This window comes from Bos grunniens, chromosome 29 (genome assembly GCF_055505025.1).
Source record: "Bos grunniens cultivar Pamir isolate PY7600 chromosome 29, Bosgru_T2T1.0, whole genome shotgun sequence".
NCBI lineage: Eukaryota > Metazoa > Chordata > Mammalia > Artiodactyla > Bovidae > Bos > Bos grunniens.
In genome coordinates, this window is record NC_141193.1 from 22,781,264 (window position 1) to 22,806,052 (window position 24,789).

The 24,789-nt window shown below is 55.9% G+C and overlaps 1 protein-coding gene across 1 annotated transcript; it reads right to left on the reverse strand.

The window, feature by feature from the left end:
- Nucleotides 1–1,475: 1,475 nt before the first annotated feature.
- ROBO3 (roundabout guidance receptor 3) lies at nt 1,476–20,253 on the reverse strand. Its single transcript, XM_086382975.1, has 28 exons — nt 19,984–20,253; nt 16,676–17,002; nt 16,224–16,381; nt 15,407–15,527; nt 15,171–15,309; nt 14,737–14,864; nt 14,230–14,354; nt 12,051–12,222; nt 11,544–11,749; nt 10,892–10,973; nt 10,427–10,592; nt 10,062–10,228; nt 9,066–9,187; nt 8,661–8,886; nt 8,318–8,439; nt 7,917–8,088; nt 7,612–7,797; nt 5,735–5,758; nt 5,601–5,643; nt 5,254–5,393; nt 4,515–4,709; nt 4,211–4,349; nt 3,826–4,038; nt 3,285–3,433; nt 3,055–3,165; nt 2,707–2,874; nt 2,049–2,233; nt 1,476–1,728 (listed from the first exon to the last, which is right to left on the reverse strand). The coding sequence occupies exons 1-28, from the start codon at nt 20,141–20,143 to the stop codon at nt 1,717–1,719; spliced, it is 4,158 nt and encodes a 1,385-aa protein (XP_086239101.1). The 5' UTR covers nt 20,144–20,253; the 3' UTR covers nt 1,476–1,716.
- Nucleotides 20,254–24,789: the final 4,536 nt, after the last annotated feature.

Genomic DNA, 24,789 nt, shown 5'->3' on the forward strand with positions numbered 1-24,789 from the left:
CAACTCATCCCGTGAAGATGACTCCTGCTTTCAGCAATCCCAGCCCCCAAGACCAGTCCCAGATAGTTTCTTAAAATGTACGAAGTAGCTCCATTTCACGAAAGGTAGGAACCACCTGTAATGGTTGGCTGGTGGACACCCTTCAAAGAACAGGACAGAGAAATGGAGGAGGAGCAGTACCTGCAGAGCCTAAGCCACAGAAAACCATCGGAGGGCAGGCAGGGCTTTATCCTCCTCTCTTGGAGGGAAAGGTCAGGGGCAGAATCCACACGCTGCGAGCATGCTATTCAGCACGACCAGGGTCGTGATCTCAGGATGAGGACTCAGTGCCCCGCCGGATACACATCCGTTCCACTGTCTGCTTTTCCTTTTTAGGATTTTGTTTTAGTTTCCTGGTCAAACCCCTTCTGAAAACATGCCAACTTCATATGGCAGAGCACATGAGAAAAAGAGATTTGTATGCACTTCGGTCAAACTGGCAGGAGAGGTCAAAGCTTGGGGTTGGGGGTCAGCGGTCATTCCCTGAGAGCCCTGGGCAGTCACTGAGCAATACCCAGGTCTATGCAGTGAATGGTGCGGACCGTGGGATCAGGAGTGATGGCAACTATGGCATTCATGGCCAAAATTTTCTTTTGATTTTTTTTCTTAATTTGGTTGCAGCAGGCCTTAGTTGTCACATGTAGGATCTACTTCCCCGAGCTGGGGTCGAACCCCGGCCCCCTGCATTGGGAGAGCGGAGTCTTCGCCACTGGAACACCAGTGAAGTCCTGTGGCCAAATTTTTTTTTTTAATTTCTCTGCCAGCCTAACCAATTACATATGAGCCTAATCTGGCTAATCGGGCTTCCCAGGTGGCACTAGTGGTAAAGAACCCCCCTGCCAATTCAGGAGACATAAGAGACGTGAATTTGATCGCTGGGTCGGGAAGATCCCCTAGAGGAGGCCATGGCAACCCACTCCGGTATTCTTGCCTGGAGAAGCCCCCCGACAGAGGAGGCCAGTGGCCTACAGTCCACAGGGTTGCAAAGAGTCAGACACAACTGAAGCAACTTAGCACACTAATCTGGCTAAGAGGTGGCCATCTGTACCTCTTTGTGAAAGGGTGAGGATGGGTGTCTGAAAAAGCCTGTTTTTCCTTCTTGGCCAGGACTCCCCCCTTGAACTCCTCCTTTCTTTGAATTTTGAAAGATTGCTGTTGTTGTAAAGGGCGTATTTCCGGATTGTGGAGGAGGGCGCCAAGGGAGGGGCTCTGGGATGGTGGGATGAGAGAGTTTCTCGAGGTTGCTTATGTGGAAAGTCCCTCTGGTGGTAACTGGGGAGACAGTGGTTCAGCTCCTTCTGGAGGTAGGACAGGTGGCATCTTAGCCCTGCCCTCACCTAGTGCTTTCGGCTGAAGGATTTCAAAGGATACACACCCGCTCGCAGGCCCCTTCCTCCCTACGTCCTGCACAAAACCACACAAACAGGGCTCAGGGCTCTGATCTGTTCTTTTTATTGTGTTTTTTTTATGAAAGGGTCTCAGATGGCCAGGAAAGATCTGGCTCTCTGGCTTCTAAGCCAATTCCTCAGGGAGCCCCAGGCATCATCGTGAGAAGGAGGAGACCCCTCCTCGCTCCTCTCTGCTCAGCCCTCATTCACCAGGGGGAGGGGCTCAAGTTCAGATCCCTGGCCCAGGGACAAGCCCTTCCCCATGGAACTTCTGGCTTATTGTCAAAGGTCATCTTGGTTCCTAGAGAGAGACAGAGAGAGGCTGGCTTGCAAGGCCCTGGCCCAGGACCAACAGGCCCCTTTGGGGATGTGCCTCTTCCCTAATCAGCTCCTCTCCTGATCCTGCTCCCCTATGGAGCCCAGGCCCCTCTGTTAGGTCATCTGTGTCCATCCTTTGTCACCTCTGCTCTGGGCTCCTCCCTTCCTCCTTACTCACAGAGTCCCTTTCTTTTGACACTCCCCCAGCCCACCCCAAGCCCTCGATACCTTCCTATTTGTAATCATTCCTTGGCCCAGCCTCCCTAGCCCTCCACTCATTTTTTGGCCAGCCCCAGCCCCCACCTCTCCACGCTTCTGTCCGGGCCTTTGGCTCTGACTCCGGCTCCGGCTCCGACTCCGTCCTGGGCCCCGGGATCCCCGAGAGCTGCCGGAGCCTCTGGAGGAGTTGCTGCCGGCTGTGGAACAGGTGCTCGTGCCCTGGCCCCGGGACAGGAAGCTCGGTCGGCTGTAGGGGAGCCAGGCTTCTTCTGCAGCAAGAGATAGAAGGGCAGCTGGACTCAGGCAGGGGGCCTAACAGGGCTGCTTCCCCCCGCCTCACGCCGCCCTGACCGCCACCCCAGCTCTGGAAGAAGAGTGGAGGGCAGACCATCCTGGGGACTGAGAAGCAGCAGCAGCTGGCCCAGCCCATAGCCCTGACATAACACGTGCTCAGAAGCCTGCAGGGAGCCCCCCACGAAGAGAGGGCCTTGGGAAAGGAGGGACAGAGCGCCCAGCCCCGACTCTGGACCTGGGCTCCAGTCCTGGGGAAGGATATGATTTGGGAACTGGAGGAAATTCTGCCCAGAGAAAGCTAGAGAGACAAGTGTCTTTGGCGTTGATGCATAAACCCAGCTGGAGACCAAGGGTGAGCTGGCTTGAAAATGAGCGCACCCTTGGCACCCTCCGTACACTAGGCTGCCCTCCCAAAGCCCACCCTCTCTGTAGCCATGGCCCTCCTTACCATCTGGGTGGGGGCGCCGCTGGGCCCCCAGGGGCGTGGCCTGCACCAGTCTCCTCTCCCCACTGTGCTCCCGCTCCCGTTCCAAGGAGGACACGCTGCCTGCTGCTCTCAGCCCCAAGGCCCAGCTGGCCTCTTCCTCTGGTGGTGGCAGGGGTGGCGGGGGCAGGTCTGGGGAGAGACCCGCTGTCAGCAGGGTCCCCTGCTTCTCCTGACCCCAGTCTTTCTCCCACTCCCACTCCCTGGCATTAGGAGGCTGTGAAGGAACAGCCCGAGGTTTGGGTTCACTGGCTCCCTCCTCCAGCCTGAACCCACTCCTGTCACCATCTCCTAGGCTCACGGCCCCCTCACCTCCAGGACTGTGCTCCCGCCTGTAGGGAAAAGCCTTGGGTTTCTTCCGGATTCGGGCACGGGGCCCGTGCAATGGAGGAGTCAGCTCTCCAGGCACCGGCCGGGCTTTCCCTGCAGCATTGGGAGATGGATAAGAGAGGGGGTCAGGAAAGGGGCTTGAGGGTGAAGGGGAAACAAGCTTTTGGGAAGATGCGGAGGTGTGGGGCAAGCTGAGGGATCTACAGACTCACCGGGGGCACTGCCAGCTGTAGCAGGGACGGGGCTGGGGCTGTGATGGGGGCCAGAGGGGCCAGCACCCAGGCCGGCGGGCCTCCCTTCATGGCTACTCAGGGTGGGCTGGGAGACACTAAGAGGGGAGCTGGGCCCGAGGGGCATCCTCCTGCAATGACACGAGACTGCATTTGTTTGCTCAGCAAACACTAAGTGCCTACTCTGGAGCAGGCAGTGGGCTAATCAGTCAGCCTAATACTCAGATGAATAAGACACAGCACGTCTCCCACAAAGCTCCCACCCTAGTGCAGTATGAGGGAAGCCATCTCTAAAAGGCCCCAGGAAGCTTGCAGGGTGTCTGTGATGGAGAAAGTCTGGAGAGAGTGAGAGGCTTCGTTTGTCTCCACGTTTCTCCTCAAGTCACACTTCCACCCCGATACGGTCATGAGACCTTCCAGACCCCAGATTCACCCATCCATCCATGTGTTCATCCATCCATCCACACACTGAGTAGATATGTACAGAGGGCTATAACATGCAAAGTACTATATGCCTCCCTACCTGGGCATCTGGTGGAGATGGGGAAGGTCAGTGGGGGGCTGGGGAGGGTCAGGAGGTGAAGGGGTGAGAGTGGCTGTGGACTGCTGCCCATAGGAAGGTGTGGGAGAGGGGGTTTCTCCTCGGGACGGAGGGACCAAGCAACCCCCACCGGAGCTGGGCTCTGCTGCATGGCTCCTCTCAGGCATCGGTGGGCACCACTCTTCTGGGTCTGAGCTGGGGGCAAAGAGGCAGGAGGGTAAAGATGACTGAGTAGCTTCATACCCTCCCTTTGACCTTCTGTTGCCCCTTCCCTTCTTCTCCCAGCATCTTCTCCCTCCTTGCATCGGCAGGAGGCCCTGGGCTGGTCCTTTGTGTACAGGCATCTGCAGGCAGCGAGCATCCTTACCTGCCCTCCAGCTCCTCCTCAGGCCCCTCTAGGCAGCTCAGTTCACAGGAAGGCGGCGGGGGAGGCAGGGCTTCTGGCCAGTTGAGACAGGGCATCTGTACAGGCTTTCCCAGAAGCTTCACTTTGCCTCCCCTGGCTCCTGAGAACAGGATGGGGGAGCACAAGACACAGGCAGGAAAGAGGCAGAGGGGAGACACATCAGAAGGAAGTGCTGCTCTAGGTCCCAGAGGGGAAGCGTGGAGGATGCTCTTGGGGAGGTGCTGCTCAGGGCTCAAAGGGGGAGTGTTGGGAACTGGAGTCATACCACTGTCCCCCTGGCTCCATTCTGGGGGAGCATATGGGCTCCAGGTGCCTGGATCTCCTGAGGGATGTGGGGGGAACCCCCCGTGGAAGGTCTGCAGCTCCTCTCCGGCCGGGTCAATGGTGCTGTAGACAGGACCCTCAGCAGAGGCGGCTGTGCCCCGGGCCGTCTGAGCCAGGTAAAGGGAGATCCCTGCTTCTGAGGGGGAGAGAGTGGGAGCCCCAGGGGAGCAGGTGGGGCAGAGACAGGAAAATAGACGACAGAAGAATGGAGGGTGAGAGGAGATCCCACTTCTTCCCCCCACCCCAAGCCGGGGTAAAGTTTGTGTGTGTATTAGTTGCTCAGTTGTGTCCAAATCTTTGGGACTCCATGGACTGTAGCCCAAAGGCTCCTCTGTCCGTGGAATTCTCTAGGCAAGAACACTGGAGTGGGTATCTATTCCCTTCTCCAGGGGATCTTCCCGACCCAGGGATCGAACCTGGGTCTCCTGCATTGCAAGCAGATTCTTTACCATCTGAGCCACCAGGGAAGCTGGTGATCTTCTTCCCCAACCCCAAGCTGGGGTAAAGGTTAGGCACAAGAGAGTCTCCCTCAACTCCCAAGAGCCTCCCAAGGATGGAGCAGCCTCAGCAAGACGGGATGCCCTGGTCCCCTTCAGTTTACCCCAGCAGTGGAGAGGAGAGAGGGTGTGGGGCCTCCTGCTGCTGCGCCCCCCTCCCCGGGGGGAAGCAGACCTCCTCACCATTGTAGTATCTGTCATCTGGGTCAGGATTGCTCGGGCAGCAGCTTCCCCTGGGGTCCTGGGCTGAGGGGCTCCGAGATGAGTGAGGCCACGAGTCTGCCAGCCACGGGTAGGGAGCAGGGCCAAGGCCCATTGGTGGCCTGAGGGACAGTGGGTGAAGACTGGGGACAGAGAGCCTGCAGAGGCCAGCGAAGTGAGGGAGACAGGGGCAATGGGCGCTGAGGACTGAGATGGGGAGTGTAGGGGTGGGAGGAGGGAGAAGCTTGGCACCAGGAGGCAGGCAGGGACAGAGGGCCTGGTCTCTTGGGGGAGGGGATCATTCTTGGGAGCTGAGCTAAGAGAATTACCTGGAACTGGCCGCCGACAGGCCCTCTGAATGTGGGAACGACACTGGGGAAGGTGAGGGGGAGACTGTGAGAAGCGCCCCTTCCTGGGATTTGAACCCTACTCCCCACCCCGGAGGCAGAGACAGATGTCTTACCTGCAGGTGTGTAGGCAAAGGAGGCTTCCGAAAAGGAACCGGTGGGAGAAAGAAGAGGGGAAATGGGAAGAAAAGTCAGAAATATCCATATTCCTGTCCACTCCCTGGCTCTGGTCCTAATTACGCCACTTGGGCGGTACCTTGGACCAAGTTCATTGGAATTCCTAAGGCTTTGACTCAGGCATCAGTATTTTTCTAAAGCTCCCCAAGTGATTCCTGCATGTAGCCAAGACAGAACCTTTTATCTAAGAGACCTCAGATCTTTCCAGACAGGCACCATCCCAGGAAGGAGAACTCGAGTATCCTCCTTTCAGCGGGCCCCCCTCCCTTCCATCCAGGCCCCGCTTGATAATTTATCACCTGGGATCCTGGAGACACTCCCTCTGCCAGCCCCCAGGCTCCAGGAAGTGAGTTTCCCTCCCTCCATCAGACTTGCCCCTTCTCTACTGAGAGTATTTGTCAGTCAGTCGTGTCTAACTCTTTATGACCTCATGGACTGCAGTCTGCCAGGCTCCTCTGTCCATGGAATTCTCCAGGCAAAGATAATGGAGTGGGTGGCCATGTCCTCTTCCAAGGCATCTTCCCGACTCTGGGATCGAACTCGAGTCTCTTACATTTCCTGCATTGGTAGGCAGGTTCTTTATACTGGTGTCACCTGGGAAGCCCACTTCTCTACTGGGGCTGACTGCAAAGCTGTTCCTCCACATACACCAGAAGTCTGAAGGACAAAATCTCACCCCTCTTTGCAGACTCCGCCCCCTCTGGAGTTTGCCCTTTTCCCCCTCCGCGCTGTTCCAGACAGCTGGCGATTCCACCGTGGGCACCCTGCCTCTGTCCAAGGGGCTGAGCTCCAGTGCGACCCCTCCCATGACCTCCACCCCCCTAACCCGCCCCCGCCAGCAGCTGAGTCCCTCCTGAAGCACAAGCTGGAATCAAGATTGCTGGGAGAAAAGTCTATAAGCCTGAGATATGCAGATGATACCACTGTTATGGTGAAAAGTGAAGAGGAGCTAAAGAGCCTCCTGATGAAAGTGAAAGAGGAGAGTGAAAAAGTTGGCTTAAAGCTCAACATTCAGAAAACTAAGATCATGGCATCCGGTCTCATCACTTCATGGCAAATAGATGGGGAAACAGTGGAAACAGTGTCAGACTTTATTTTCTTGGGCTCCAAAATCACTGCAGATGGTGACTGCAGCCATGAACTAAAAAGACGCTCCTTGGAAGAAAAGCTATGAAAAAGAAAAAAAAGAAAAGCTACGACCAACCTAGACAGCATATGAAAAAGCAGAGACTTGACTTTACCAACAAAGGTCCGTCTAGTCAAAACTATGGTTTTTCCAGTAGTCATGTATAGATGTGAGAGTTGGACTACAAAGAAAGCTGAGCACCGAAGAATTGATGCTTTTGAACTGTGGTGTTGGAGAAGACTCTTGAGAGCCTCTTGAAATGCAAGGAGATCAAACCAGTCAATCCTAAAGGAAATCAGTCCTGAATGTTCATTGGAAGGATTGATGGTGAAGCTGAAACTCCAATACTTTGGCCGCCTGATGCGAAGAACTGACTCATCTGAAAAGACCCTGATGCGGGGAAAGACTGAAGGCAGGAAGAGAAGGGGAGGTTAGAGGATGAGATGATTGGATGGCATCACCGCCTCGATGGACATGAGTTTGAGCAAGCTCTGGGGAGTTGGTGATGGACGGGGAAGCCTGGCGTGCTGCAGTCTATGGGGTCGCAAAGAGTCGGACACGACTGAGCGACTGAACTCTCGAGATTTCCATTCTCCGCGCCTCCCTTCTAGGGGAGCGAGATCTCAAGGCTCCGCCCACCCCTCCATCGAGTCTCCCAGCCGCCCGGGCATCCCCGGGCTGGGTTCTCACCGGTGTAGTGACTGAGCTCCTTGCGCTGCCTCCGGCGCCGGTAGAGGGCGGCGCAGAGCCCAAGGAGCAGCGCCCCGCAGGCGGTGCCGCTGCCCGCGAGGAAGGCTGGCTCCCACAGCACCCTCGCCAGCCGCTCCGCCAGCCCCGGGCCCGCCTCGAGCCCAGGCTCCAGCTCCGGCGGGGACGCTGCTGGGGGGCGTCCGGGGGTCAGAGTGGTGAGGGGAGTAGAGGCACCCCTACCCCATGACACCCCCCGCCCCACTCCCGAAACCCCAGCTCCTCCCGCCCACCCGCTCCGGACTCACGCAGCTGCACCGACACCGGGGCGCTGGCCACGCCCACGCCCGCGCTGGTGGCCGCCGCGACCTGGGTCCGGTAGAGGAGACCGGGCAGCAGGCCCCGCAGCACCGCCGAGCGTGCCCAGCCTGCCGCGGACCGGTTGAGATGAAAGCGGCTCTCGTTGCCCAGGCACCAGATCTGGGGAGGCCGAGACCCGGGCTTAGAGAGTCAGAAGTGGATCTCTGAATGGTGGGAATGACGTCTCGGCCAGTCGTAATTCACTCGGAGAGAGCACTCTGAAACCTCTCTCCTCTACCCGGACCTCGTCTCCAGTTCCAGAGCCAGTCCTAGGTTCCCTCCTCCCTGATCCTAACCCTCTCCCTCCACTGCCCAGCCTGCCCACCCAGGCCCTTCTCAACCCCTGCACCTGGTATTCCTCGATGACCCCATTTTGCTGCGAGGGGAGCGGAGGTTCCCAGGACACAGTGATACTGCTGTTGCCTTCACCCCCCAAGGCCACGGCCACTCCCTGGGGGGGACCACTGGGGGCTGGGCCAGGGTGGAGCATGGTGAGAAAGACACAGACAGTCATTGCAAGCTGTCCCTCCAGCCCCAACCTTGCTCATCCTCCCAGTGCTAACCTCTTAGAGAACTGAGAGGCGTGTCTCCTCCCCTGATCCCCCACACCTTGCCCTTGGAGGCAAACCTTCCTCCTCCCCTCTCTCTCTTCCCTCCTGTCCACCCATCAGCGCTGTGCCCCACTCCCTTACCCTCCTCAGGAATGCTCCTGGTCACCAAGGGGCTTTCAGCCCCCAGCTCCTCCTGGCCTTGAGCTTGCACCTTGATCTGGACTTGGGTCCCTGGGGGGAGTCCCCTTAGCACTGTACTTTGCTGGCTTGGGTATGGTAGGTCCAGCACCGACCAGCTTCCCCCATCAGGTCCTGCTACCCTCCAAGACACCCGGAAACCTTGCACCAGCTGGATTGGGCCATCTACCTGTGGGAGACAGGACAGAGGATGCCAGAGGAGGGGCTGGAGCCAACAAGTCCTCCTGCCCCAGCCCCTCCTTCACCCAGCAGTCTTCCCCAGCACGCACCTTGCACACTCCCATATGCATTCCCCTATGTCCCCCATCATCATGCCTGCCCTTGCGCTCATCCCTGGGCCACACTCACGGTCCAGGACACCTGCAGAGTCCGAGGCCCAAGGACTACAGGCTCCTCCAGACGCACAGCCACTTCGGCCAGTCCCTGCTGGCCTTTCCATGGGTCCTCCACTGGCCTGGATGGGCTGCTGTCTGCTGACCAAACAGTCCACTCAGCAAGGGCCTCTGGGATGGGGAATCAGGACTGAGGGCATGTGTATGTCCCACCCCTGCCCTTCCCCCACAGACCGCTACTTAGTACTTTGGAGCCCATCCCAGGGTCAGGAGATGGCTGGTCAGGGGAAGAGCTTCCAGAGGTGGGCCAGGGTATCCTGCTTTCTGCATATATTTGTTGTCGTTGTTCAGTTGCTAACTTGTGTCCGACTCTTTGCGACCCCACGGACTGCAGCAGGCCAGGCTTCCCTGTCCTTCACTATCTCCCAGAGTTAGTGCTCAGATTCATGTCCATTGTGTTGGTGATGCTATCTAACCATCTCATCCTCTGCCACCCTCTTCTCCTTTTGCCTTCAGTTTTTCCCAGCATCAGGGTCTTTTCCAATGAGCTGGCTCTTTGCAGATTGATATGTTTTTTTTTTCTTTGCCTAAATGCATGGCATGCAGAATCTTGGTTCCCTGAACAGGGGTTGAACCTGTGCCCCCTGCAGTGGAAGGAAGCACGAAGTCCTAACCGCTGGACCGCCTGGGGATTCCCCATGTGCACCTTTAAAGGCCTTGTTCCTCATCTCTCACATGAAGATGTCCCTCCAAGTTTCCTTCTAGTCCTGTTATCTATAAGTAAAGGCTCAGAAGGGAGGAGCTACCAAGATGACTGAATCAATCTCTCTCTCTGTTTCTCTCTCTCGCCTCTTTTCTTGTTCCCTCAGTGAAAGGGAAGCATGACTCCCTATTCCAGGCCCGGCCACCAGCACAGAAACTGGAACCAGATAGGTGCCATAACTTGCAGTCAGGGGGTGCTCTGTGGTGTTGCATGCCATGCCTGTGATCCAGAGATCCAGGCTTTACTCACCCTGGGTGCGGACAGGCTCAGAGACAGGGCTGGGCTCACTGAGGCCCCAGGCTCCCACAGCTCGCACGAGAAATAGGTAGATCGTACTGGGCTGCAGACCGCTGACCGTGTGTGTCTCCAGCTGCACGCCATCCGCCACTGTCCGCCATGTGTTACCAGAGGCATGGCTACAAGAATGAGGTGACAGGGCTGTGCCAGCCCAAGCTGTCTATTCCTTCTCATCCATTCTCTGTCACCCCCCTCTAACTGCGCCTCAGCTCAGGAGACAGAACTGGTAAACCTCTTCCCACCACAGCCAAGACTTTTCAGACACAGTGGAGCCTCCCGGTAGCTTTCCAGGTTTGCATTGGAAACTTCCTCTGTACCTGAAGGCCTCAATCACATACGAGGTGGCTGTGGCCCCAGCTTGTGGGTTGGGCTTCCAGGTCAGAGTAATGCTGTTTTTGGTGATCTCAGTGACCACAGGCTGCGAGGGAGGTCCCGGAGGGGTACTGGGTTCTGCAGGGGGGTCTGGTGTTGCGTCCCAGTCTTCTGCAGTGAGGAGATAATCTTTGAGTAGAACGATGGGGAAAAGATGGCCCCAGTGTCATTTCCTCCTCCCCAGAGGAGCTGTGAGAATGGTGACACCGGAGCCAGGGACAGAGTGAACTGAGCCTGCTCACATCTGCTCCCACGGGTACCACTTCTGTCCTCCTCCCCCCGACAGCTAGAGCCATGGCCTTTGGAAGATAAAACCAGTTCTGGGGGTTGGGGTGGAGGTACTGACCAACTTTGAGGCCAATTTGGAGAAGAGTGCTGGCAAAAAATGAGAGAACAAAGGAAAAACTCACCCCGCCTCCTAAGCCAGCCACTCCAGGCGGCCTCCCCTGTGGAGCTCTTGGCCACACAGCTGTAGAATCCCATGTGCCCCTCCTGCAGGAGAGGGTGGAGGAACTGGCACACTGGGAGTGAGCAGGGCAGGGCGAAGGGTGGAGGTGGGCATATAGGAGGATGGGGAGGATGCTGTCCACTCTGCGTCAGCGGTCCCCAGCCCTTTTGGCACCAGGGACCAGTGCCAAAATGGAAGACAATTTTTCCATGAATGCGGGGGTAGTTTGGGGATGAGTCTCATAAAGAGCACGCCACCTAGATCCTTCCCATATGCAGTTCACAGTAGGGTTCACCCTCCTGTGAGAATCTAATGCCAGCCACCGCTGATCTGATAGGAGGCCGAGAGCAGGCGGTTATGTGAGCAATAAGGATTGGCTGTAAATACAGGCAAAGCTTTGCTCGCTCACCTGCTGCTCACCTCCTGCTGTGGGGCCCGGTTCCTAAAAGGCCCGGACCAGTACCGGTCCATGGCCTGGGGATCGGGGACCCCTGCTCTAGGTGGTCTGAGAGCAGAGGGGCAGAGATGGAGTTCAAGTCGCAGCAGGCACTAGAGTGGGGCACATGGACCACGCGGCCGTTCTCAGTTACTTGGGCTCCAGGAGTGAGCCTAACCTGCACGCTGGCGATGTACAGGGTACCATTGGCCATTACGCTGAGTTGGACGTCATCCCCTTGCAGCCACTGCCCATCCTTCTTCCACTGGACACTAGGCTGGGGATTCCCGCTCACTCTGCATGGCAGCCACACGGAGGAGCCCAGTGCCAGCGTCTGGTTGGCTGGTCCCTGGAGGATGATGGGAGGCAGTCCTTCCAGGGAAGCTAAGAGAGGAAGAACTTGGGTGTCTCAGGGGAGGGTCCTGGGTTCAGGCACCCAGCCCCTTGTCCTCGTCTCTACCCCTTCACTTCCCCTCCCCTGGATGTCGGAGGGATTTCTATAACCATGTGTTCTCTCTGCCTGGGATCAGCCATCCATTCGTGGCTTCTGTACCTGGTTCCCAAACTTCACGGACATGTGCCAGCAACATGCCCCTCCCCGTGCAGACATATTACATAGAATTCAAGAAAAACAGACTTCTTTCAGCTATTACCTTCTTCCAGCCCTATCTCCATGGGCACGTACCTCCTTTTACCTCCAGCAGAGCCTTGGCCAGGACACTGCCAGCCACACTGACAGCCTGGCACACGTAGTAGCCTGCATCCCTGCTCTGCACTTCAGTGATGTTGAGCTGGCCTCTGGGAGAGACTGAGAAGCGCCCCGTGGGCTGAAGTGACTGACTGGGGAATAGCAGAGCCTGGGGACAGAGCAAGCAACAGAGCCCAGTGGCAGCTGCCAGGGAGAACTCCGCATTCTCAGCAACCCCAGGATCCAGAGAATTCCTAAGGTTCTAGTTCATAACGCTGTCCCTAGCCAGTTTTGTGACCTGAGGGAAACTAGTTAAGCCTATTCACAATAGTAACGGAGTTTTATTAGATGATTTGGGGGTACACATCCCAGCTCTACTAGTTGGGGAAATCTGAGCAAGCTAGTTGGGGAAACCTGAGCAACCTTCCTGAGACCCAATTTCCCCAAATTTGACTCTTAGAGAGTAGTTATAAGGATTAACAGAGAAGGCAATGGCACCCCACTCCAGTACTCTTGCTGGAAAATCCCATGGACGGAGGAGCCTGGTAGGCTGCGGTCCATGGGGTTGCGAAGAGTTGGACATGACTGAGCGACTTCACTTTCACTTTTCACTTTAATGCACTGGCGAAGGAAATGACAACCCACTCCAGTGTTCTTGCCTGGAGAATCCCAGGGACGGGGGAGCCTGGTGGGCTGCCGTCTACGGGGTCGCACAGAGTCGGACACGAGTGAAGCGACTTAGCAGCAGCAGTAGCAGCATAAGGATTAAATCAAGTAATTGCATGAAACTCTTTCAATAGATTGAGTGAGAAATATTAAGTATGTTCTGCTTCTTTCTGGTTCTAACATTTTACATTAGATACACAGAAGGTAGGGAAGCAGGTTTGGGTTTCAGGGAAAATGACACCACGCTGAGCCCCTCTCTGATACCTACTCCCACCCTCTACTACCATCAGCATTTAAAAAACATTTATGTATCTGGCTGCGCCGGGTCTTAGTTGCACTGGGTCTTTGTTGTGGCATGTGGGATCTTTACTTGGGGCATGTGAACCCAGTGGAGGCATGAGATCTAGTTACCTGACCGGACAGCAAACCCAGACCCCCCCACCCCCCCATTCCCCTACCCCCCCCCACCCTCCCCCACTCCCAGCATTAGGAGTGCGGAGTCTTAGCCACTGGACCACCAGGGAAGTTCCTATTATCAGCATTTTTATTCACTTAAAAATATAATTAAAATGTAGCAGTTCGCAGTGCTAGAAAAGATATTGAAAAATCGGGGGTGTGGATATGCAGTGAGGTGGTGGTGGCCTGGTTTCCTAGTGGTGTGGGTTTAATCAGACTTAAATTTTGTTTTATGGGCTTCCCTGGTAGCTCGGCTGGTAAAGAATCAGCCTGAAATGCGGGAGACCCCGGTTCAATTTTGTTTTATGCTGAGTTCCATACCAAAGCTGCTCAGGGTAGAACCATCACAGGCTCATCTCAGAACTCTGAGATTTGCCTGTGAAGGTTAAAGAGGGGTGGCTGTGAGCTCCCCCTGGTGGAAGTCTTTTGTAAGTAGATGAGCCTGTCACTTTCTACCCTGAGCAGCTTTGGTATGGAACTTGCTTTCCAGAGCAGGATGTTAAAGTCCAGGCCCAGGCGTGGGGAGGAGGAAGGATCTAATTGGATCTGCTACATCCTCAGCACGTGCGTGTGTGCTAAGTCACTCAGTCGTGTCCAACTCTTTGCGACCCCATGGACTGTAGCCCACCAGGCTCCTCTGTCCATGAGGATTCTCCAGGCAAGTATACTGGAGTAGGTAGCTACTCCCTTCTCCAGGGGAATCTTCCTGACCCAGGTATTGAACCCTAGTCTCTTATATCTCCTGCATTGGCTGGCGGGTTCTTTACCACAAGTGCCACCTAGAAAGCCCACATCCTCTGGATAGCCTTGTCCAAAACAGAAAGATTCTCCAAAGAATTCCCATATAGGACTGTTCCCTACCACCTAACTATATTCTCCTTTGTTCCAGGCCTTTTATATTCATTATCTTATTTAATCCTCCCAAATAACCTGCATGGGTTTCTGGGAGGAAGGGTAAGACTGAAGCCCAGAGAGAAGTTTGCAGAATGTGAGAGGAGGGAGGCTGAGACCCAGAGGAGGAGCTGTGGACAGGCCCTGGGAGCTGGCCACCTACTTGACTTCCCTCCTTCTGCCAGAAGATGGCAGGCGGGGGGTTGCCTTTGGTCTCGCACTGGAAAGCCACGCTGTCTCCAGGAGCTGCCATCTGGTCCTGGGGTTGGGTCACCAGCTGGGGTGGGACTGGGAAGGGGAGGGAGATAAAGGAACAGGGAGTCAGGGGCACTAAGGGAGGAACAGGAGAAAGAAGCCTGAGCTTGGCTTAGGGAGGAGCAGATATCTGTCTCCTGCTCAAGCCTGTTTAGCTTTCTCCTCCTTCCTCTCCTCCTAGAAGTCTCAGGGTATGTGTGCTTAGTCGCTCAGTCATGCCCAAATCTTTGTGACCCCATGGACTGTAGGCTGCCAGGCTCTTCAGGCCACGGGGATTCTCCAGGCAAGAATACTGGAGTCTCAGGGGACCCACTCATATCTCCTGCTCTGTCCTTTCTCCGCCTTCTCCACCTCCACCCATCCTCTATCTGCCCTCGTCCCATGCCCGCCAAGGCCAGCCCAGGGGGGCCCTCACCGTGAACAATGAGGGAGCCAGATGCTTCGGCGCGGCCCACGCTGTTCTCCGCCATACAGGTGTATGTCCCCTCATCTTCAGCACTCACACGCCCAATCTGAAGGCTGTGGTCGCTCTGGATCTCGTACCTGCTCCCCTCCCCACCCCCAGGCTGGGTTGGCCACAACTACAGACCCCATCTAGCATCCCCCAGGACGGACACCAGAATCAGGGCACGTAAGGACAAGGTAGACCTCTGCAGGGACAGAAGCTGGTACTCATGGACTCATGAATGGAGGTGGGGACTGGTTGGGGCAGGGCCACAGGCTCTGGGAACAGACTGCATGGTCCAGTGAGAGGCATCTACCTTCTTTTTCTTTTTCCAGTTTTCTAGGGCTGGGTATGTTCTCGAGCTGATTGGGTCTCCTTACAGGCAGTAGGAAGGGGCTTCTCACCTGCCTGTGGGCAGTTCCCCATCCTCCTTGCGCCAGCGTAGACGAGGAGGGGGATCCCCCTGCACCTCACACGGAAAGTCCACGGGGGCACCAGCCAGGACCACCTGATTGACTGGTCTACGCAGGAAGGAGGGACGCTCTGTTGAGGGGTGGGGGAGTGAAGAGTCAGTGGGTCTGCACAGCTACTCATTTCCCGGGCTGCCCACTCCCGTAACTCCCAGACCGCACAAGCCTACCCAGGACCACAAGTTTGGCTGCCCCACTCTCCCGTTCTCCTGCCATGTTGGAGGCCACGCACACATACATCCCTGCATCGCTCTTGAAAGTATGTGACATCATCAGCTTCCCTCCACGGATCTGCAGAGTAATCATGGAGACTTCGGTCCTTTATAGCCATGAAAGCACACTTGTTTATTTGATCCTCGCAGCAAGCCAATGAAGACGACTAGTGAAGTTGACCCACTTATAGTAGTAGTAGTCACTCCGTTGTGTACAATTCTTTGTGACCCCATGGAGCCCGCCAGGTTCCTCTGTCATAGGATTCTCCAGGCAAGAATACTGGAGTTCGTTGCCATGCAACCCACTGGAGGATCTCCACGAGATCCTCCTGACTTAGGGATCGAACCCAGGTCTCCTGCCCTGCAGGCAGATTCTTTACTATCTGAGCCACCAGGGAAGCCCTCTAAGGAATCCTTAAGTGATTTGCCCAAGGTAGGGCTCAGGTGTATCTTTGCTCCTGTAGCCCAGAGCACCTCCCACCAGTCCATGGGGCATCATACCCCCACCTTCTTACACCAATTCCATCCTACCCATGCTGATTTATCTCCCATTCAGTAGCTGACTCTCAGCCTCTGGTCAGCTAATGCCCCAATTTAAAAACTCTTATTGCTTCCAGGACATCCCCCCTCACCCCCACCCTTCCAAGACCTTTAGATTCAGACCTTCCTCCTTTGACACTTGTCCCAGATCTCTAGCCTAGGGGCCTGACCTTCAGGATGTTCCTGGTCAGGACCTGGCTTCCAGTGAGATCCCAGCCCTGGTCTCACCCCTCACCGTGATCCTCCCCTCCTCCTCCTTGAGTCTAACACCATCCTTCTTCCAGGACACCGAAGGCTCTGGGTGGCCGCGGGGGGGCACGCATTCCATTACGGCTGGCTCCCCCACTGCCACCACCACGTTCCCGGGAGACTGCCGGAAATCATCGCGGAGGACTGGAGAAAGGGAGAAAGAAAGCAAGCCAGAATGAATGACCAGAGGAATAAATAGGGTGTGGGGTGACATAACTGGGTGAGGACTTAGGAAATTGCTTGGGGCAAGAGCCGGATCACCACCGCAGGCCGGAACTCTTCTCCGGCTGCGATAAGGCCAGGCCCGCTTCCTCCTCTGGCCAAGGAGAAGGTTTAAGGGAGGCTGCTGATGGGATGAGATTGGGAGTGGCTTCGGATGGGATTACCCGCTGCCCTCCCACCCCTCCGAAGCTCTGGCAACGACCAGCAGACTCCTACCTGCCACTTCTAAAGAGGCGTTTCTACTAGCCGCTGCCCCCAGGTAGTTACGCGCCACGCAAGTGTAGACACCCTCGTCTGGCCGCGCGCGGCGCCCGTGCACGATGCGCGGGAAGAAGAGGGCGCCGCTGGGCAGCAGCAGGCGGTGGGCGCGCGGGTCTTCGCGCGCCGTGGCCACGCGCGCCCCATTCTTGTACCACTCGATGTTGGGCCGGGGCCGGCCCTCTGCGCGGCAGGGCAGCGTGGCCGGCTCGCCTCGGGAGACCAGCAGGTCTGGCGGCTGCTCCACGATGCGTGGCATCGCGTCCTCCGGCCCGATCCTTGACCCTGAGGTGGGGTGGATGGCACAGAGCATTCAGAACCGGAGATCAGGGGAGAGCGCGAGCCTCCAGAGAGAAAAAGAAGCCGACCCGCCCATCCTCCTCTCTCTGGGTAAGGTCGAGTTTCTCCTCCTAGGCATCTGCCCCGCATGTTCTTAGGCTGGAAAGGAGGTGCCTGAGAACAGATGATCAGTAGAGCACGCAAGCGCCTAGGAAGACTGAAGACTCCTGCCTCCTCTCCTGCCAAGTTCAAGTGCAGAGTAACTGGACCATGGCTTGGCAAGTAGACCACGACTCTAGCCGACTGGTTTTCAGTCCCCCAGCCGCGCTGGTTATACACTCTGATAGTTACACGCGCTGTTATACGCGATAGTTATACGCGCTGATCTGTGAAAAGGTGACACTTGGTTGTCCACTGAAATGGAGAGACTGTGGCCCAGCCCGGGGATCCCCTTAGGAAAGGGAAGAAGCGAATGATGGGCTGTGGCCTGGGGCTGGAAGCGGCCCTTAACTTGGATTCTGTAACTGGGCAGAGTGCCCTTTTCACTGACACCCCTGATAACCACGTTTCCTGGTCTTTTTAAGTCACAAGAATTGAACACAAATGATGATGCTTCGAAGAGTGAGTAACGCTTCTTTTCTAAGAAGGCATAGTTTTCAACAGATTATTCTACAGGTTGATGTAGCCAAGAGAGGCTACATTGAGAGAGGAATTCGTCTAACTTTTCTTGGTCACTCAGATTCGTTCACCCGCACTTGGTCTACAGACTTCGGCTCACTTTTCATCTTCAGTTTGGGGCCCAGGAGCCAGGAGCCAGTTGAGCTCAGACACCCCACCCCCCAGCTTCGTCAAAAATGGATTTGTACCCCGTAGTGGCCAGTAGGCGTCGCTGCCGCCTCGCCTAACCTGGTGTCCTTAACTAACCAAGGACCACTCCACACTTCGGTTCTCTGCCTGCCCGCCGATCCCCACCCTGGCCCTGTTCCAACACACACGGGGACCTCTTGCTTCCAGCCACTGAGTGGTGTACTGAGTTTCATTTTCAGCCCCGGCTCTCAGAAGTTCTTGAGACAAAGCTGCATGGTTTGCCCCAGCCTGGTGCTATCCTGGGCAGAGTGTATAACCAGTTTGGGACAAGATCAGTTTCCCTCCCACTTAGGGAAGGAAGAAATTTTTCTCGATTTCCTCCATCCTAGATGGAAATCTCTGTTTCTCACTCGTCTCTTCTCCTCTGTCCCATTCCAGTTCCCGTTCAGGCAGACCAGACCCTCGGTGGGCAACCCTTTAGTGGTTAATGCTCAAGAAATGTTATAGAACTGACCAGTGTTGGAATCTCAGATGCCAATACTTCCTAGCTGTAAGAACTAGGGCAAATTATGAACTTCTCTGGGTCGAAGTTTCTTTACCTGTATGTGGGAGTTGTGATGGATTGTCATAAGACCATGGTGTATGTAAAGAACTTGGGAGAAGGCACCAAGAATATGGCTAATCTACCATTAGTTAAGGGCTCTTTCTCTCTGGCCCGCCTTACCTTATCTTGATCTCTACAGTCTCCACCTGAATCAGATTTTTCCAGGCTCCAATATTCCCTTTCCGCCCTTCACATAACCTCAGGGAATTGGATATTGTCAAACTTTACACTGCTTTTGTGACTATTGGGATATTATTCATCCTCTCTGAGTTTGTTTCCTCAGTCACAAAATGTGACCATCAACGCACCTCCTTACATTTTCGAGTTTAAAGAAGGCAATGTGCGGCGACAACACTCTGTAAGAGCGCTGGGGGAGCAGAGAGGTTTCCAAAGTGTCTGTGGGGAGGGTTCTGTGCTTAACTCCCCTAGGAACCTAGGAGGGTCAAGAGACTAGGGAATCCCAGATCATCCCCCAATTTCTTCCTCCCTGCTCCCTCCATACATACCACGCCCTTCTCATCGGCTCTTTCCCCTTAATTCCTGTAGACACAGCTGTGGGCGCCCTTTCCCTGGAATTTCTTCCCTGCCATTCCCGGTCTCAGGAGATGCTTCGCAGCAGCTAATGAATAGCTAATGGCCATGCTAATGGGGCTCTGGGGCTCCTCCCCCAGCACCTGGAGCACCCCGCTCACAAACACACTCATTGGCCGGGTCTTCTTTCTGGCCACCTTGCAGTCCCCAGCACAGTGCTGATAGATTCGGGTGGGTAGAGGCAGAGGGATGGAGGCTGTGACCTCCAAAGAGGGATCAACCGCAAAGGTGTTCAGGGAAGCGCGAGTTTCCGATGTGGCCGGCAGGGGCGCCATCGGGCTCTCTCTCCCCAAGCCCCCGGCGGTCCCTTCTCGCCGCAGCCCCGCCGCGCTCCGGGATAGCGCGCTGTCTCAGTCATTTATTAATCACCGTAATTAGAGGTAATGACCTCCCCGCCGGCGCTGCCCGCCTGCCGCAGCTCTGCCGGGGTGGGCCTGCAGTGAGTTCTACCTCTGAGGGGCAAACTTGTAAGTTTCCCTGAAATGGTCGCCGCCGCTGTCGTCTTCTGTAGCAAACACATTAAACATTTTGGCGTCATCACCCTCGTCCTAAGTGAGTTCTTGGAAAACTTAGACTCCCGAAGGGAAACCTGCGCCCTGGGTGGGTCAACGAGTGGCCCGGCTTGGCCCAGGCCCTCGGGTGACTGCGCCCCCTCCTCTACCCTCGGCGCAGTGGGTCCGGGCCTCTCATACTCCGGTTCTTCTCACCTGGGGTGGCCGTGGGCGTCGGTTGGGGAGGTGAGAAGTGGTGGGCTCAGTAGCCATCTCCTCCCAAACCCTCGACCTCCCGACGATGTCCTCACTAAGATGCGTTAAGTCCCAAACTACCCGTTGGTCCCCACCACCCGGGAGGCGCTGGGAAGCGCTGGAGGGCGCCGCTAGGTCCCGGACCTTAAGTCAGGAGCGCTTTGGACTACCCCGTCCGCGCCTCCCTCCCACCTTACCCCCATCCCTGGATCTTAAGTCCCGGTGGGGCAGGGTCTTACCGTTGAGAGAAGGATCTCCGGGTGGCAGCAGACTTTGGTTGAGCGCCGCCACCGAGGAGTTGAAGCCGAAGAGGAGGTCGCTGGAGTTGGAGATGTCCCCGCCCAAGGAGTCCGCGAACAAGTTCATCTGTAGCAGCGTTTTGAGCAGGTAGCGCAGCATGGCGCGACCAGATGGGGACCGGGGCTGGGGGCTCGGGGCCCAGCCCCTGGGTCTAAGACCCGCGGGCCGGGAGCCGTAAGCCCCTCCACAGCCTCTACACGCTGCCCCAGCCACGGTGCCGCTCTCCTGCCGGCGCGCCTGGGTACCGTGCGTGCCTCCGCGCGCCCTTCCTCCTTCCTTCTCTCTCCACCCCCCAGAGCCGGGGTCCCTTGGGAGCCGAGCAGCAGAAAGCAGGTGCCACGCCGATCACCGCGTAATTAAGGGATTAATCCGCCTCTCTCCGCCCTCCCACCCCCGCCCCGACGGCCACTAGCAGGGGCAGAGACTAGAGTCGCCTAGCGCGCGAGTTGGAGTCCCCGCCCCGCGGCCTGCGCCCGGCTCCAGGAGTCCCGCGTCGTTTCTGGGCACCGCAGGAGAGTTTCTCTCCTTTCTCAAAGCACCCAAGATGAGGGATGAGACTCTGTCGGAGTTGCCCCTGTGCCTGACTTCAAAGGAGGAGACCCTTATCTCTGTTCCCAGCCCTTAGGAAACTGAGGCAAAGCCCAGATCGCTCCTCTGGCTTTCCAAGTACTGACTGCCACTTCCTCCCACGTCCCTGGATTTTGCGGCGGGAGTGCGGGCGGCTGGGTGGTTTGGGGCGGGAGCTGGGGCTGGGTGGAGAGTAATTCCGCGATGCGTCCACCTCTTTGCCCAGCAGTCGCTGCTTTGTAGCCTAGAGACCCGGAGATGAGACGCTGCGTCTTGACCCCAGAATCCTTACCCCAGACCTCTTAATCTCGTGGTTCTTGGAGGATACTCCACAGGGATAAAACCTGAAGCGAAAGCCCAGGGAAATCCAGGAGCAGCTCACATCTGTTTGCTCTATTCTGACTTATTTTATGCTCTGATTTATTAAGTTGTTTTACTTTTTGGAGGAGACTGACGGGGAACTAGGGTGTCCGGGGCTAAGACAAAGAGCAATATCGTGTTTGTAAAGGCAAGTGCAAGAGAAGAGATGGGGTTGATGGAGAACTCGCAGAAATCTGTTCAAACTTAATAATGATCCTCCTTGGTGGGAAGGAGGTCACAACAATCCCCGCCCACCCCACACACCCGCCCACTCCCAGCATGCTTCCAACTTTCCTGGAGTTCTTAATACCTGAAGACCTCCAAGTCATACCTACCTACCTACATACACACACACACAGTTTCTTAGGCTGTAGGTGGTCTTGGGATATCAGGGGAAGAGAGACCAGAAGCATTCTATTAGTTAATATCTGAGCTAAGGCCCTGCTGATGGTGCAGTTCCGGTTCAGTCAGAGGGCTCTAGGATGAAATAAGCTTTGGGGTGGCTGCTTCCAAAGTGGGAGGAGGCAGGGGAACAGGTCAAGATCGTTAGGGAAGGACTAAGGTAAGTCAAGAGTTGAGTATTTCAGGCAGGCAGCTCTCAAGGGAACCAGAGACTTAGTCGAGGAGTGAGGGCTTGTCCCAAAACACCTCCCTCAATCCTCAGGGCAAATGAACAAATGTTTGGGTGTCTTCTTATTGCTGCCACTTCCCTCCCTCCCCACCCAGCTCTGCCTGCAAGGTAGCAAGGCCAGAAGCAAGAGGTGCGGGATGGGGGAGAGAAGGGGGAAGCAGAGGGAGGCTGCACCCTGGGAACTGTTCTTTCAGCACCCTGTCTCCCCTAGTTGGACTAGGAATCTGGGGCCCTCCAGATGACTTAAATCCGAGCCGACCTTGAGGTGGGGTAGGTGGGAGAGGCGCTGGTGACACATTCCTTCTAAAGCACCGGATCCTAAGAGGCACGATCCGGTCCTTGCTCCAGGGCGAAGTTGCATTCAGATAAGAGAAGTGGTAAGGGGTAGATCTTTCCGTCGGAAATCGACCCCTCCAGGAATGAGAAACCCAGAAGGCCCGATCCTGTATTTGCCCATGAGAAGACTTCACACTCCGGGCCGGTCTGCTGGTTGTTCAGGAAAAATCGGACCACTTGCTCTGCTCTGATGCTTCAGGAGCCCTCTGCTCCCCCTCCTGCGGACCCACCAGGGTCACCTGGGTTCCATCACACCAGAGGCTGAGCCGGGACAGGAATCCAGCCTCCTGGCTGCAGCAGACAGAAATCTGCATCCCGCCATGTGGTTCCTGCCCCATCCTAATCCCCTGATTTGCTCCCGGTCGGCCTCTCAGCAAACACAGGGCCTGCCAGCGTCTGGGGGCTTGTCACCCTGTTAGCGGATTTGTTCCCAGAGACAGCACAGTTAATTGGCCCTTTATGTGGGGATCAGGGCTATTTGCTCAGGGTTCCCTGAGCGGAGGCTGCGAATCAGCCCATGGGCCAGGCTGCCTCCTAATGCCTGGCATCCTAGGTGTGGAGGCTGGACAAAGTGGGGCCACTCTCTTCCGTTCCCAGACTCTCCTGGGCCAAATCTCCCGGCCCTCTTCTACACCTCACCTCTTCTCCATACCCTTTTGTTCTTGTTTCTCTCTGCTCTTTTCCTCCTTGTACTTCTTTGTATCTCTAGAATACGCTCCCTTTGAATCAGCTCAACTGAATACCAAGAGGGTACAGTACTCAGCTGGGGTGTACTGAAGAATAAATACCTCCCAACTGCAGCCTAAGTCCCAGTCCCTCCAGGCAGGGCCCCTGGAACCCTGGAGTTAGTGGAGGGTGGGGCAGAGGGTGGGCAGAAAAAGCCCAGCCTCCATTCCTTAAGGTCAGATGGACAGCCTTGACAGTAGCCTTGCACCATTTTTTCCTTCCTGTTCTTTTTTGGCCACCCTTCATGGTACACGGGATCATAGTTCTCTGACCATCAGATTGAACCTCGGCCCCTGCAGTGGGAGCTCAGAGTCTTAACCAGTTGGCCACCAGCCAAGTCTCTGCCCTGTACATTTTCAAGTCCAGCTGTTCCCACAGGCAGTTCTGGAAGGAGTTTGCCTTCTCTCTGTCTCCTCACTGCCTGCGCCCCACCACCTCGCCCGACACACAACCAATACAACTCTGGCTTCTACCTCTTTCTTAGAGAAAGTAGGTAACTCACTGCATCTGTCTCTGTTTCCTAACCTATAGCACATGGGCACTGGGACAGCATCTAAAACACTCCAAAAGTTGGCAAAAAGAAGAGAGAGTGGCCAGAAGCAGAGAAGGTGGGGAGAGCAGAGACTGTGGAGAGAGAGGGTAAGTTTCCTCTGCTGGGTTATGGCATCTGGTGGGAAGAAATGCGTGTCTGGGGCAGGGGTGCGTGGGCGTGGCCATGGGTGTCTATGGAGAGAACAGCTACCCCAGGCCATCTTCCCTGGCCTCGTGCCATCACATGAGGCCAGAGAATGTAGCTGGAGGTTTACAGCAACGGAGCTGGGGGCTGCATGGGAAGCTTCTTGGAGGTTCAAAGCCTGAATGCCAGCTGGTTGTGGATGAGCTGCTGGCATGTAATTGTCCTCAGAGTGCCCTCCTTTCTCACACTGATACTGCCCCTGCCTCCCTCTCCCCAGTACACACACACACACACACACACACACACACACGCCCAGTCCATTTACATCCCCCCAGAGCCTGTAGCCCCCATCTCTCTCTCTGCCTGGATCCCTTCCCGGGGCACTGATACACATTGAGCATATGTGTGTGTTTTGGTTGGGGGAGGGAGGGACAAGGGTTGAACATCTGTCCCCCACCCCTACCAGGCTATGCCTGTGAATGGCCCAGCAGGCTTGCTGGCTTCAGAGCAGTGATGCCAGGGGGGAGTGACCCAGCCGGCAGGGGCCAGAGGGCCAAACAGGAGAGGGGATCAGAGAGCAAAGAACAGGCCCGCGGCTGGAAAGCAGACAGCAGGAGCCTCCCCCCACTAGGAGCTAGGGTCTGTTGGCTCAGCCCCTGGAGCTGCTGAGATAATAGGCCAGGGCCCCCTATCCTAGAGTGCCCCCACCCCCTACCCCCAGGAGGAGCCTGAAGGGAGTTTACTGTGCAACACATACCACCAGGTCTTGAAATCTGGAGGCAACCAGGTAGAAATGTCCACATCCCAGTGCAGGCGAAACAAAGGCTAGGGAGAACAAGAGCTTTCCTGGTTCCTGTTATTAATCTTGGCACAGAGCAAGCACTCCATAAATATTTGTTTGGTGACTAAATCCAATAAACAAATATTTGTTTAGTTAGTCCTCATAACAACTGCCCCTTCAGAGTCCACTAACCTTCTCTCTCTGCCTCCCATTCATTCTCATTCTCCTTCTCTCCCCTGGCCCCTTCTCTCTCTCATTTTCCTAGTGCTGGTATAACAGGAAACTACAAACTGGGTGCACTCGTGAAACTAAAAGTCACTTCCAACTATTTGCAACCCCATGGACTATAGCCCGCCAGGATTCTCTGTCCATGGGATTCTCCAGGCCAGAATACTGGAGTGGGTAGCCATTCCTTTCTCCAGGGGATCCTGACCTAGGGATTGAACCTGGCTCTCCTGCATTGCAGACAGATTCTTTAGCAGATGTCTGAGCCATCTAGGAAGCCCCAGGTAGACTAATGCTAATGCTAAGTCACTTCAGTCGTGTCTGACTCTGTGCGACCCCATAGACGGCAGCCTACCAGGTTCCCCCATCCCTGGGATTCTCCAGGCAAGAACACTGGAGTGGGTTGCCATTTCCTTCTCCAATGTATGAAAGTGAAAATTGAA